This window comes from Miniopterus schreibersii (genome assembly GCF_964146895.1).
Source record: "Miniopterus schreibersii genome assembly, chromosome: 5".
Taxonomy (NCBI): Eukaryota; Metazoa; Chordata; class Mammalia; order Chiroptera; family Miniopteridae; genus Miniopterus; species Miniopterus schreibersii.
Window position 1 is genome coordinate 36,059,934 of NC_138106.1, and position 13,281 is coordinate 36,073,214.

At 46.5% G+C, this 13,281-nt stretch overlaps 1 protein-coding gene across 1 annotated transcript; it reads left to right on the forward strand.

Moving 5' to 3' along the window:
• The first annotated feature begins 2,146 nt into the window (after window positions 1-2,146).
• PSMD2 (proteasome 26S subunit ubiquitin receptor, non-ATPase 2) lies at window positions 2,147-11,134 on the forward strand. The gene is made up of 21 exons (XM_081137702.1): window positions 2,147-2,391; window positions 2,831-2,887; window positions 3,257-3,421; window positions 4,639-4,760; window positions 4,939-5,163; window positions 5,463-5,621; window positions 5,758-5,902; window positions 6,065-6,125; window positions 6,377-6,523; window positions 6,693-6,799; window positions 7,005-7,132; window positions 7,349-7,436; window positions 8,159-8,321; window positions 8,449-8,550; window positions 8,726-8,871; window positions 9,133-9,216; window positions 9,398-9,566; window positions 9,654-9,748; window positions 9,967-10,093; window positions 10,528-10,646; window positions 10,794-11,134. The coding sequence occupies exons 1-21, from the start codon at window positions 2,257-2,259 to the stop codon at window positions 10,974-10,976; spliced, it is 2,727 nt and encodes a 908-aa protein (XP_080993828.1). The 5' UTR covers window positions 2,147-2,256; the 3' UTR covers window positions 10,977-11,134.
• Window positions 11,135-13,281: the final 2,147 nt, after the last annotated feature.

Here is a 13,281-nt window from a genome sequence, read left to right on the forward strand (position 1 = left end):
TGAATGGTTCTCAGATGAATAGTGCCATCCATCAGATGCATAGCTCTACATCTCAGGCCAGTTTGGAGGCAGCACGGCAGGATTGTGGATGCAATTTGAGGAAGGCAGTAGGAAGGGACAGGTGCTGGGCTGGCCCTGAATGAGGAGAAATTTGGCAACAAGGCTGGGAGTTTGGCCAAATGGCAGGAAGGGGTGATTCTGGGAGGGCGATCCGACTGAAATGAAGCTTGAGGCAGAACATCATCGTTATCATGGGGCCTTAAAAAAAACTGCCAGACATTTACATTTGGCTAGAGAGGCTTGGGGGCTTGAGTGCTTGGAGGTGGAGAGCAGGAGCAGGGAACAAGAACATTTACATCAGCCCTGCAGATTTCAGGTATGTGGAAAATGGCAACTGCCTGCTTTCCAGTTGCCAGGCACGTAGCCAAGCACTTTATATACACTGTCATATTTCATTCTGTTAACAACTTACAAGGGAGATACTTCATTACCCACACTTCACAGAGACCAGCTGAAAGAGGTTAGCAAGCTTGCCCAATTATCACAACAAGTGAAGGACAGAATTTGGTTTTAAACACCAGGCCTGCTGCTCTCTAAAGCTTATGTTCTCCCACTCACCCCCAACTTTTTATTTTGAAACATTTCAAACCTGTCAAAAAATTAAAACATAGTACACAACAAACAGTCATACACTCTTCATCTGCAATCACCAGCTGTTAATGGCCTGTGTTTTATGCCTCATCACCCCATTTCCTCTAAGATGGGATATAACTGGTATAAAAGACAAAAATCTGAACTCTGATGGAAGGAAGTCATAGAAAAACAAGATTTAGGAGAAATACCTTTACAGATGACTGAAGAAAGCAGGACAATATATGGATATCTTGAAGTCAGAAATAATATAGGCAGAACAGCTATAATCTACCCAATTTCTGTCAGCAGACCAGGGCTAGGGGAGTCAGCGAAGGAAATGCAGTCATCCCCAGAATCCTAGCACTGAGTGGAAAAAACAATAGGCTTGAAAGTGGGCTTCAGACCTTTACACCTATATCTATACAAATGTAGAGTGTCCCCCCAAAATGTATACACACATTTTGAATGATAAAGGCAGTGTTTATTAAAATACACTTCAATTTCAAAATTGAGCGACCAGCTGTTAAAGTGTATATACTTTTTTTTGGACACCCTGTATTTGGCCAACATTCATTCAGTGCTAACCATGCTGCGTTCGTGTTTTGTTTTGAAACCACCTTTCTGTGTTCTTTAATGCCTCAGAACCAATACAATAAGGCTCTAGGCCAAATGGTGAGTGTTCCCACCAGATGAAGGAGAGAATTACTTCCTCTTTTCTCACCTTCTAGATAAACACGCATAGCCCCAAGTGAAGAAGAAACTTTGAGGTTTGCATGAAACAGTCAAGAGCTTGAACGACAGAAAAGATCAATGTTTAAATCCGGGTTCTACTCCTTACTATATATGATTTCCTCTGTAAAATGGACACAACCCTACCAAACTCAAAAGGTGGTGAGAACAATATGTGATCTTTAAAATCTGTCTTGACGCAGTACCCGGCATACCCAAGGAAGACCAAACGACAGACGGACGGCAAAGGCCTTTCCTCGTTCCGATTTTACCCCTGGAGCGTAAGACTTTATTTATTGAGTTCTACTCCACCTGGCTCCCCTGGTGGATTGAAGATGGTAGTCATGTCCTCATGGTAATATTAGAGCGCACTTCTTCAACTGCGGGGTGGTGGTGGTGGGGTGTGTAATAAAGCTAATATTCCACAGCGGTGTGGAGCTACACGGAGATCACGCAAACTTCACACAGACGGCAATCAAGAATCCCGGTTTTCAAGAATTCCACCCGTTTGTCCCACCACGCAGCCACCTGGGGTGCCACTGTGGGTACTAGTCACGCCGCTATGAGGAAACCTACCGGCGGTCTCCTAGCGCGCAGCCGGCTCACCTCCCACAGCAGCGAGCACACCCGAACCCCAAACGGCCCAGCGCTGTGGCGTTCGGGAAACACCAGGTCGACGGGCAGCGTCTGTGGCGCGCGGGAAGCTGGGAATTGTAGTTTTCTTGCGGCTTCCGAAGGCCGGGCCCGAGAGCTGGGACTCCCAGGCCTCGGCGTCGTTTCCGGTCGCGGACCTGCTTTGGAGAAGCAGCAGCGCTGTGGGTGACGCGCGAAGCTCCCTGGGAAACGGGGCGGTGTGAGCGGTGCGCGCGCAGCTGGCCGGCAGTGGCGGCGGAGATGGAGGAGGGCGGCCGCGACAAGTCATCGGTGCAGTCCCAGCAGCCCCCTTCGTCGGCCCCCGGAGGCACGGAGGAGAAGCCGGGCGGCAAGGAGCGGCGGGATGCTGGGGACAAGGACAAAGAGCAGGAGCTGGTGAGGGGTGGCCCCGGGACCTGGCGCCGGGCTGAGTCACTGCGGCTCCGTAGGCCTCGGGTCAGACTCCCAACGGCCCCGCCGCACCCGGGAGAGGGCTGATGGGGTGACCCTCCGTGCTCCCGGCACCCCGCTTCTCTGTCCCGCATCCACCATTCCACGCGGTCACCATCGCCGCCCCCGCCAGCCCTCACCACCGCCTCCTGAGGTGGGCCGGGGCTGATCATTGTCACCCCATGCTTTAGAACGGCATTCAAGCAGAGATTGGCCCAGAGGCCAGGCTGCCTTCCCAGTAGGGCTTCCCATTCCCGCTCTCTTTCCTCGTCCACCTGGTCTCTCCTAAAGGGACACGCTTACTGTCCACCTGCCCCAGGGTGAGTGGGAGGAGGGTGTGTGTGGGCTTCCTTCTCTTGATGAGCTGCTTCCTCCAACCCTCCAGTCTGAGGAGGACAAACAGCTTCAGGATGAACTGGAGATGCTCGTGGAACGACTGGGGGTGAGTCATTATGTTAACCCAAGTGGGTCCTATTTGGAGCTTTCCCGTTTTGCTTTGTTCCATTTTGAGGCAACAACAGTTGTGAGGTATAGGGAAATATGGACTGTAGGATCAGTGTTACGATGAAGTTGTGAGGGGGGGAAGTAACAAAGGATATTTGAAGCATGTTGTAGCTTTCTCTCTGGGAGAAGCAGTTCTTGAACTCTTAACTGAGGTCATTTGTTTTTGTGTCAGGCAGTGTGCAGGTAGTTGGGAAATCAATCAGATGAATAAGACAGTGAGTTTCCTAGGGACGTTGTTAAAAACCTATGTATTATGACTTCAGGGATATGATTCTTTTTTTGTCTGACCCTTGCATCTCCTGATCAGGAGAAGGACACATCCCTGTACCGACCTGCCCTGGAGGAACTGCGAAGGCAGATTCGTTCTTCTACAACTTCCATGACTTCAGTGCCCAAGCCTCTCAAATTTCTGCGCCCACACTATGGCAAGCTGAAGGAAATATATGAGAACATGGCCCCTGGGGAGAATAAGGTAAAACTGTTTCTGAAGCTGGTGGAGGACTAGTTTAGGAATTCCTTTTCATGAGGACCCATGGCACTCATGGGGAGTTGCAGGAAACCTGATAGACCTGAGACCTGAGCTAGTCGAACAGAGCTCATCACAGTCAAAATACTCACATAAGAGCTGATAGGGGAGGATTGCCTTCTTAGAAGATACTGTTTCTGTCATTTATGTTGGACGCTGGGATTTTATTTTCATGATCTATTTTTAACTTATGTTTAATCTTGATTTTTTTTCTCTCTGATATCCCATGTACATTTATTTGTTTTATCTTTAAAATATACCCCCAGCCCGCGTGGGCATGGCTCAGTGGTTGAACATCGACCTAGGATCCAGGAGATCTTGGTTCAATTCCTGGTCAGGGCACATGCCCTGGTTGCCGGCTCTATCCCCAGTAGGGGCTGTGCAGGAGGCAGCCAATCAATGACAACTCTCTCATCATTGATGTTTCTCTTTTTCTCTCTTTCTGTCCCTTACTCTCTCTGAAATCAATAAAGATATATTTTAAAAATAAAATAAAATAAAATGTACCCCCAGCTCAATCACTTCTTTGCCTGTTGTAACAACCCTAAACTAGGAAATCTTTAGTTCTCACCTGAATTACTGCCGTAGCCTCCTAACTGGCCTTCATCCTTTTGTTTTTGACTTCCTACAAACAGTTTGTCTTTCATACAGCAGTCATAGTGGTCTTTCTAGATTGTGAGTTTTTTCAGCTTAAAACCTTTTAATAGTTTATTATTGTGATTAGAATAAAATTGAGAGTCCATCTTTCTGCACTCTCCCCTTATTACCACCCATCAGTCATGTTGGTTTAAAAGGGAGGTAGTGCCCTGGCCGGGTGGCTCAGTTGGAGCGTCATCCCATGTACCAAAAGGTTGCAGGTTTGATCCCTGGTCAGGGTGCATACGGGAGGCAACTGATCGATGTTTTTCTCACATTGATATTCCTCTCTCTCTTTCTCTAAATATCAATAAAAACATATCCTTGGTGAGGATTAAAAAATAAAAGGAGATAGCAACACTAATTTTGGAGCTATCATGAGGCTTAGCTTAGATGCCATGTGTAAATTTCTAGTATAGATGCTGGTGTATAGTTAATACTTAATTTTGGGGATAGTGACAGTGATCTTGATAGTGTGATACTTCCCTTACCTTGGATTTAACTTAAAAGACTGGTTTTCTTTAAAGCGTTTTGCTGCTGATATCATCTCTGTTTTGGCGATGACCATGAGTGGGGAGCGTGAGTGTCTCAAGTATCGACTAGTGGGCTCCCAGGAGGAATTGGCATCATGGGGTCATGAGTATGTCAGGTAAGACCTTTTTTTAGGGGAATCTGAAGGAATTTCTGAGGCATAATTCTGAGTTTGGTCTTAGAGTACTGTCTTGGAGTACCGGTGTACTGAGTTTCTCAGACACTGAATTCCTTGACTGACAAGGAGGTGCTTCCTGTGAGACTGGGCTCCCCTAATGGTCTGGGCCTATCCGTAGGCATCTAGCAGGAGAAGTGGCTAAGGAGTGGCAGGAGCTGGACGATGCGGAGAAGACACAGCGGGAGCCACTGCTGACCTTGGTGAAGGAGATTGTCCCCTACAACATGGCCCACAATGCAGAGCATGAGGCTTGTGACTTGCTCATGGAAATTGAGCAGGTGGATATGCTGGAGAAGGACATTGATGAGAATGCATATGCAAAGGTCTGCCTCTATCTCACCAGGTGAGCGAGTATGGTAGGGAATGGTGGCAGGCCTGCCATCCCAGCACTTTTCTCTTAAGTGTGCCTCCTCTATTTTCTCAGAGTATTTGCATCAAGGGTAGCATCAAGTTAGTTAATTTATTGATGTCTGTATGCTTCCTGAGGACAGAAGCATCGTGTCTCCTCAGTAGTCCCAGCATCTGGCATAGTACCTGGATCACACATATGTAGTACTTAGTATTTATTTTGGGTAAGTGAAGTAAATGGGATAAATGTATGTCTGGAACTTCTGATTCCTTTATTATTTTTTACCTCTGTAGTTGTGTGAATTATGTTCCCGAGCCTGAGAATTCTGCCCTACTGCGTTGTGCCTTGGGTGTGTTCCGAAAATTCAGTCGCTTCCCCGAAGCTCTGAGATTGGCATTGATGCTCAATGACATGGAACTGGTAGAAGACATCTTCACCTCCTGCAAGGATGTGTATGTAGGAAAGAAGTCGGCAAAGGAAGAGATAAGCTCATGGGTGGGAGCTTGTAGTTTCTGCTTAGAGCTTTAGGGGCTTTTCTGTGCCCTTAGTGGATAGGGACTGAGCAGATGTGATGGCTCTTTCCCACAGGGTAGTGCAAAAGCAGATGGCATTCATGCTGGGCCGGCATGGGGTGTTTCTGGAGCTGAGTGAAGATGTGGAGGAGTATGAGGACCTAACAGAGATCATGTCCAATGTGCAGCTCAATAGCAACTTCTTGGCATTAGCTCGGGAGGTGAGACTTTGCCCTTTTCTATCAAAGCTTTCTTGGTTGTGATTCTACCTGACTATAACTGACTAGACTCTCCTTGGTTAGAATTTCCATTCAGTGGGATAGCAGAAGGGACAACTAGGGGAGGACGGGGGGAGCAGTTGTGACCCTCTGAATTCTCTTCAGCTGGATATCATGGAGCCGAAGGTGCCTGATGACATCTATAAAACTCACCTAGAGAACAACAGTGAGTAGCCATTTGCACGTGCGGGGATTGGAAGATTATTAATTATGCCCCTTGTATTGGGAATGATAGGTTCGCGCAACAAACACATTTGCCCTACAGAGCTCAGAATTCCCACATACCTTTCCTCCACGACACTGTTGGGAGCAAAGATAGAGGACCCTAAGAGGCCAGCTCTGAACCAGATACCAGTCACCATGTTTCTTTCTTGCCCTACTCTAAACCAACCTTCCTTTCCTCTCCCTCCTGTGCAGGATTTGGGGGCAGTGGCTCTCAAGTGGACTCTGCCCGCATGAATCTGGCCTCCTCTTTTGTGAATGGCTTTGTGAATGCAGCCTTTGGTCAGGATAAGCTGCTGACTGATGATGGCAACAAATGGCTTTATAAGAACAAAGACCATGGTACCATTCTGTTTCTACTTTATCTTTGTGTTGCTTTGGTCACTCTTGTTGTCCTCCTAGTTATATATGTTACCTGACAAGCAATCCCCAGTACAGTTCCCGGGAGAGCTCTTTATAACAATTTTCTCAGTGTAGGACCATTTTAAGACAGATTTTTTTCTTGTTATAGGAATGTTGAGTGCAGCTGCGTCCCTTGGCATGATTCTCCTGTGGGATGTGGATGGTGGCCTCACCCAGATTGACAAGTACCTGTACTCCTCTGAGGATTACATCAAGGTTGGTCTGGGTACAGCTCACTAATGGGGGTATCCTCCTTCCCTGTTCTAGGGCTCACAGGACCTCCCTTTCATTGGTAAGGTTTACCTGGTTTTTAACTCCAGTTAAGGCAGGTGCTGCTATGAGGCCTGTGTTGCATCTTTGTGTTGCAACACAGGAGGAAGGTAGAGTAGCCTGAATGAAGGATCTCTTTGCATTTTTGCAGTCAGGAGCCCTCCTGGCCTGTGGCATTGTGAACTCGGGGGTCCGAAATGAGTGTGACCCCGCCCTGGCACTGCTCTCAGACTATGTCCTCCACAACAGCAACACTATGAGACTTGGTTCTATCTTTGGGTAAGGCTTATTGCTTCTCTTTCTGGTAGCGCTCAGCCTGAAATCTCCATGAAAACAGGAATTGGCCCTTTTCACTTTTGTATTGCCTAGAACTACTACCATGCCTGTTGAGTATTTGGCTCTTGGTGACTGTTGAAATGATGAATAAATGATGAGTCTCTCTTTTGTTCCTTCCTTGGGTGTGTGTCGGGGACTGCATCTCCCTGTTTTTTGCAGGCTAGGCTTGGCCTATGCTGGCTCCAATCGTGAAGATGTTCTAACACTGCTGCTGCCTGTGATGGGAGATTCCAAGTCCAGTATGGAGGTAAGTAGAGGCTGTTGGTCATGTAGGGGAGGTGCGAAGGTACTCTCTGTGATAAATAGTGAAAAAAGAAAGGGAGCTGGAGGTGGAAGAGGGAGAAATATATCACTTTCAATGAAATCCTTTGGAACTGGGATTCTTAAGTCCCAGTGGTGTTGTTGCTAACATGTTAACATTTTGGTGTTGAGTTCCAGACCTTGGGATCCATGAGGAAGTACTAGAGTGGCGAGTAACTTAACCCAGTTTGGGGTGGACGATTCTCACTCACTGTTTTAGTTATTGGTCAACAGTAAATTTTCTTTCTTGTGCAGTCGTTTTAGTGATGGATGAGTATGGCATCAGTGTTAGTCAAAAAGACCTCAGTTCAAATCCTGCCACTTCTGCTTATGAACAATGTGATCTTGGACACATAACTTAACCTCTTTTCACCAATAAATGAGAAACTTATTTAGTCTTCATTTTTTCACCAATAAATGTGGAATAACAGTAGGACCTGTTTCATGGGGTTGTGATTAAATGTTAATAGTATGCAAAACAGTTGACATAGTAGCTGACATAGTATTCAGTGAATTGTTGCTACTATTATTATTTTGACCTACTATCAGAAAGGGATTTTTACCTAGTGCAGGTACAGCAGGCTGTAGGAATTGGCTATCTGGAGTCAAGATAGGTAAACAACTATTTTAATAACTTACTTTGTGTAATACTGATTTTCCTGTTTCTAGGTGGCAGGTGTGACAGCTCTAGCCTGTGGAATGATAGCAGTGGGATCCTGCAATGGGGATGTCACTTCCACTATCCTTCAGACCATCATGGAGAAGTCAGAGACTGAGCTTAAGGACACTTATGCCCGTTGGCTTCCTCTTGGACTGGGCCTCAATCACCTGGGTGAGAGAATGTCTCTCTGTTTGTAGGCAAAAGGCTGACAGTAAGTGGATACAGTAGGGACAGTTTATGTGTCAGGCTGTGCTGTATGGAAGCAAGTGTCTTCTGACCCCTTGAATCTGTCCTGTAGGTAAGGGAGAGGCCATCGAGGCAATCCTGGCTGCACTGGAGGTTGTGTCAGAGCCATTCCGCAGTTTTGCCAACACACTGGTGGATGTGTGTGCCTATGCAGGTCTGTGTCTTTGTGCTTCCCATTGACTCTTTTCTCTCCTGGACCTTTTTTCAGATTGTTTCTCCTTGCTCAGTCGTTCTGATCTGATTAGATTGTTTAGTTTCTCCTATTCCTGGAGTAAGCTTTTCCTTGGTACCTTCTCTTTTTTTCCCTTTCTCTTACCATCCTGCTGCAGGCTCTGGGAATGTATTGAAGGTGCAGCAATTGCTCCACATTTGTAGTGAACACTTTGACTCCAAGGAAAAGGAGGAAGACAAGGACAAGAAGGAAAAAAAGGACAAGGACAAGAAGGAAGCCCCCGCTGACATGGGGGCACATCAGGTTCTGTGGGTAGCTGGGAACTCTCAGGGAGGCTCTGAGGGAAGAGAGGTCTGCAGGGGAGCAGGGGGAGCTGGTTTGGGTTTGGTTTTGAACCCCTCTGGGTATTGCTGTGTATTGAAATAGCACAAGACTGGGTTCCATACATGAGGAGGGGTAAGGGTGTGCCCCACGGTATAGCTTTTTCTTTTTAGACGGGCCTCCGGTGAAGGGTGAGTTTTTTGTTCCCTGAGCTTACTGGGTTCTGCTGCCTCTTCATTGCAGGGAGTGGCTGTGCTGGGGATTGCTCTTATTGCTATGGGGGAGGAGATTGGTGCGGAGATGGCACTACGAACCTTTGGCCACCTGGTGAGTATCTCACGGAGATGATTTTGATATACTGATTTTGATGCTTGGGGTTCCCCAGAGGAGACTTTCCTGATGTGTTTTCATAGTTGAGAAATTTTTTTTTTCTGTGCCCTTTCCATAAAATTTGATTAAAGCTTATTTTTACTGTTTTCTGTGATGCCTTTGCTTCTTTTATTACCAGCTGAGATACGGGGAGCCCACGCTCCGACGGGCTGTGCCTTTAGCACTGGCCTTAATTTCTGTTTCAAATCCGCGACTCAACATCCTGGATACCCTAAGCAAATTCTCTCATGATGCTGACCCAGAAGTTTCCTATAATTCCATCTTTGCCATGGGCATGGTGGGCAGTGGTGAGTATACCTCAGAAAAAGATCATGAGCTTGGAGGAAGGTTTGAGGCCCTTTTTTTCAATCCTCTGTGATGCTTAACATTTCCAGGTACCAATAATGCCCGCCTGGCTGCGATGCTGCGCCAGTTAGCCCAGTATCATGCCAAGGACCCCAACAACCTCTTCATGGTGCGCTTGGCACAGGTAAAGAATAGAACTCTTTTCCTTAGAGTGTGCCAAGGGACCTATCTGTGGGGATGAAAGGGAGACCTGTAGTGACTTGAAGGAGACCTTGAGCTCAATCTAGAGGGAGGATGTGAGTTGGATTTCTAGTAGAAACACACTGGTGGATGTGTGTGCCAGCTTAGGTGATGTCTTTTAAGATGTGACTCTCCACCTCCACTTCTTCCTGTATTTTTCAGGGCCTGACACATTTGGGGAAGGGCACACTCACCCTCTGCCCCTACCACAGTGACCGGCAGCTTATGAGTCAAGTGGCTGTGGCTGGGCTACTCACTGTGCTTGTCTCTTTCCTGGATGTCCGCAACAGTGAGTTTCTGTCAGGAATCTTCTATGGTGGCACATGGTGCCCTGTCTCCACTCCTGCTAGGGCCACCTTGATCATTTAGGAGTCAGACTTTGAGTTAGCTCTGTACCACTCTGGAGGTTTTTAGGGCCTTCGATGGATCTCATGAAACTTTTATCTCCCACACTTTTCATCTGGCCCAAAGAGATTTTCTTTTGAGACTGGAGCGCAATTTCTACTCCTGAGTGACTGGGAGAAAGTGGTTATCGAGTTTGAGGGCTGTGGGTAGAGTAAGGTGGGGGTATCTCTGGTTTATAGTAGGTTATATGAGGAGAGGAGTGTGGGGTCAGCTATATGACTGAGGGGTTAAAGAGTCAGGGCTGGAGTGGGGTCCCAAGGTTTAGATCAGGCCTGTCCTAAAGGCTCTAACTACATTTGTTATGTGTTCTTCCCTCAGTCATCCTAGGCAAATCTCACTATGTATTGTACGGGCTGGTGGCTGCCATGCAGCCCCGAATGCTGGTTACATTTGATGAGGAGCTGCGGCCATTGCCAGTGTCTGTCCGTGTGGGCCAGGTGAGGGAGTAAACAGGGGAGGGCTCAGACTGTATTCTAGAACTTGGAGAATGCACGTATACCCGCTTCTCTGAAACTGGTATGGGTTCTGGGTTGCTGCTGCATTTCCATCCAGAGTCCCTTCATCTCAATTTTCTCACCCTACAGGCAGTGGATGTGGTGGGCCAGGCTGGCAAACCTAAGGCCATCACAGGGTTCCAAACACACACAACCCCAGTGTTGTTGGCTCACGGGGAGCGGGCAGAATTGGCCACTGAGGAGTTTCTTCCTGTCACTCCCATTCTGGAAGGTTTTGTTATCCTTCGGAAGAACCCCAACTATGACCTCTAAGTGGCCACCAAAGGCTCTGAGCTGCAGCTGATATATCAGTGGCCATGCTTCCTGCTGCCAGGGGTGGACACTGCTCCAGACTTTTGGCGGAGTTGTTACCTCCTGTTCTTTTGTTACTGAGTGAAATAACTTTGTTGAATAAAGACCTTTATCCCTGAGGTCCCTCTTGGTCTGTTTTCTGGGGTATGGTGGCCAGAGGCCAGACTGGGTTGGGGAGTAGATGTGAGCAGGCATTGTTTGTAGCAACTCTGAGCCTAGGCCAGTAGGGAGGTTGCCCTGAATGAAAAGAACTAAACCGCTTTTCCTTCTCTCTTTCCTAATCATCTTAAGACAGTGGTTCATCTTTAAGGGCATGAACCCTTGAGATGATGATAAATAATGGACCTTCTTTCTAGGAGATGCATATACACAAATTTTTACACAAACTCTTACAAATAACTTTGCCAGGGGCTTGTGGACCCATACACCTCCTACCCCAACCCTGTCAATGCACACCCTCCTCAAGCCCATCATTTCCTGACTGTGGACTAAACTAAGGGTCCCTGCTCTAATAGGCAGCAGAATTAGCCCCACTTTTATAATTCAACTTCTGTGCTTCTGAATGAAAGGGACTTCTTTAGCTTCTGTGACTCTAGGGAGGCTGCTGTTTGAGAGATTTGATCATGTTAACATCTATTGGGCTGTCCTTTCACAAACAGTGTAAGAAAACTTGACCCTGACCTTCCTTTTGGTATAGTAATGGGAAAGAGAAGTGGCCTCCTTTCTGGAATGTAATCACCTTTTTTTTTTTTAAAAAAAAAAAAATGTTTCTATTGACTTGAGAGAGAGAGAAAGGGAGAGAGTGAAACATCAATTGGCTGCCTCCTGCACACCCCCTAGTGGGGATGGAGCCCACAACTTGGGCATATACCCTGACCAGAAATTGAAACAGCTACCCTTGGGTGCATGGGATGACGCTCAACCAACTGAGCCACATCGGCCAGGATAAATGTAATCACTCTTGATCTGCAGTGCTGCTTCTTGGTGGGGCTGGTATGAGTATAGCTACACTGACTGTTGGAGCCTGGGTCCCTGTGGATGCAGTAGAGAACATGTGGCCCTGGCAGTAATTGCTAGTGTTTTATCCATATTTACTATGGGTTTAACCTTGGAACAGTGACTGGCACTTAATAGGTCTTCTATAAATGTTGAAAGAATAATTCCACATACTTCTGAGATCTCACAACAACTTTGAGAGGTAGGTATTATCCCTGTATTTTGGTGAGGAATGTAAAGTTTGTAGAGGTTCAGCCACTTACTCAAAATCACATAGTAAGTGGTGGAGCCAGGATTGGAATCTAAATCCATCTGACTCCACAACCCATGCTCTTAAGTTTACTATATTAATCTATCTTTGTAGCCTTGGAGACTTGTAGACCCCATTGTATTCCAAGCTCTTGGCTAGCTGGAGAAGCAACAATTTTGGATTGAGCGTCTCCATTGCTTTCTCTGCTTTCACTTGGCAGCCTGAATAAAACCTGTGTAAAAGGTTAAAGTACTGAACTTAGGAGACAGCAGACCTGTCAAACCCTTTAATGGGGCCTATGTAGTCTTGAGCAAATCAGCATGTCTGATGAGCCTCCATTATCTATATAAAGGGGATATAGTAATTGCCTTACCTGATGTCCAGTGGTGGTGATGTTAAAATAAGTTAGAAAGTGATTTGTAAACTGAAAAGTAAAAGGATAATACCCTCCCAAATCAGTGCTTTAGAGTAAGAAAGTTTCATGGTGGCTCTTAATCTTTTACATTCAATTGTTCATTCAGCAAGAAATATCAATGGAGCCTTATTCTGCATTAGACATTATTCTAGTTTGTGGGGATGCAAAGAAAAACTTATGTAATGGAAAAGAATAATTGTGATATATTGTGATCAATACTGTACTTGGGTGTGAACAAGTTACCCTGGTGTTGAAATAGGGCCTAAGTGCCTGGGTACCGGGTGAGGGATTTTGAGGAAGCAAACTTGGAAAATGAGTATGTCCAGAGGAAAAGAGGGTAGGATATAGCTAAGAGAGTAGCAAGAGCAGAGAGGTGGAAAAGCTATTTGTTTTCAGAAACCATGGCTAGTTTGGTTAAGTGTATAGGGCCAGGGAAAGTGTGGTAGGAGGTACAGTTCTAAGCCTTCTCAGATAGGGTTTAGAAGAGCTTTATTGTGCTAAGAAATACAGTATTTCAATCATTGAATAAGAGCAGGAAAGTGACATGATCAGCTCGCTATCTGGGTGGGAAAGCTCAACATGGAAGCTCAGAGACCAGGCAAGGG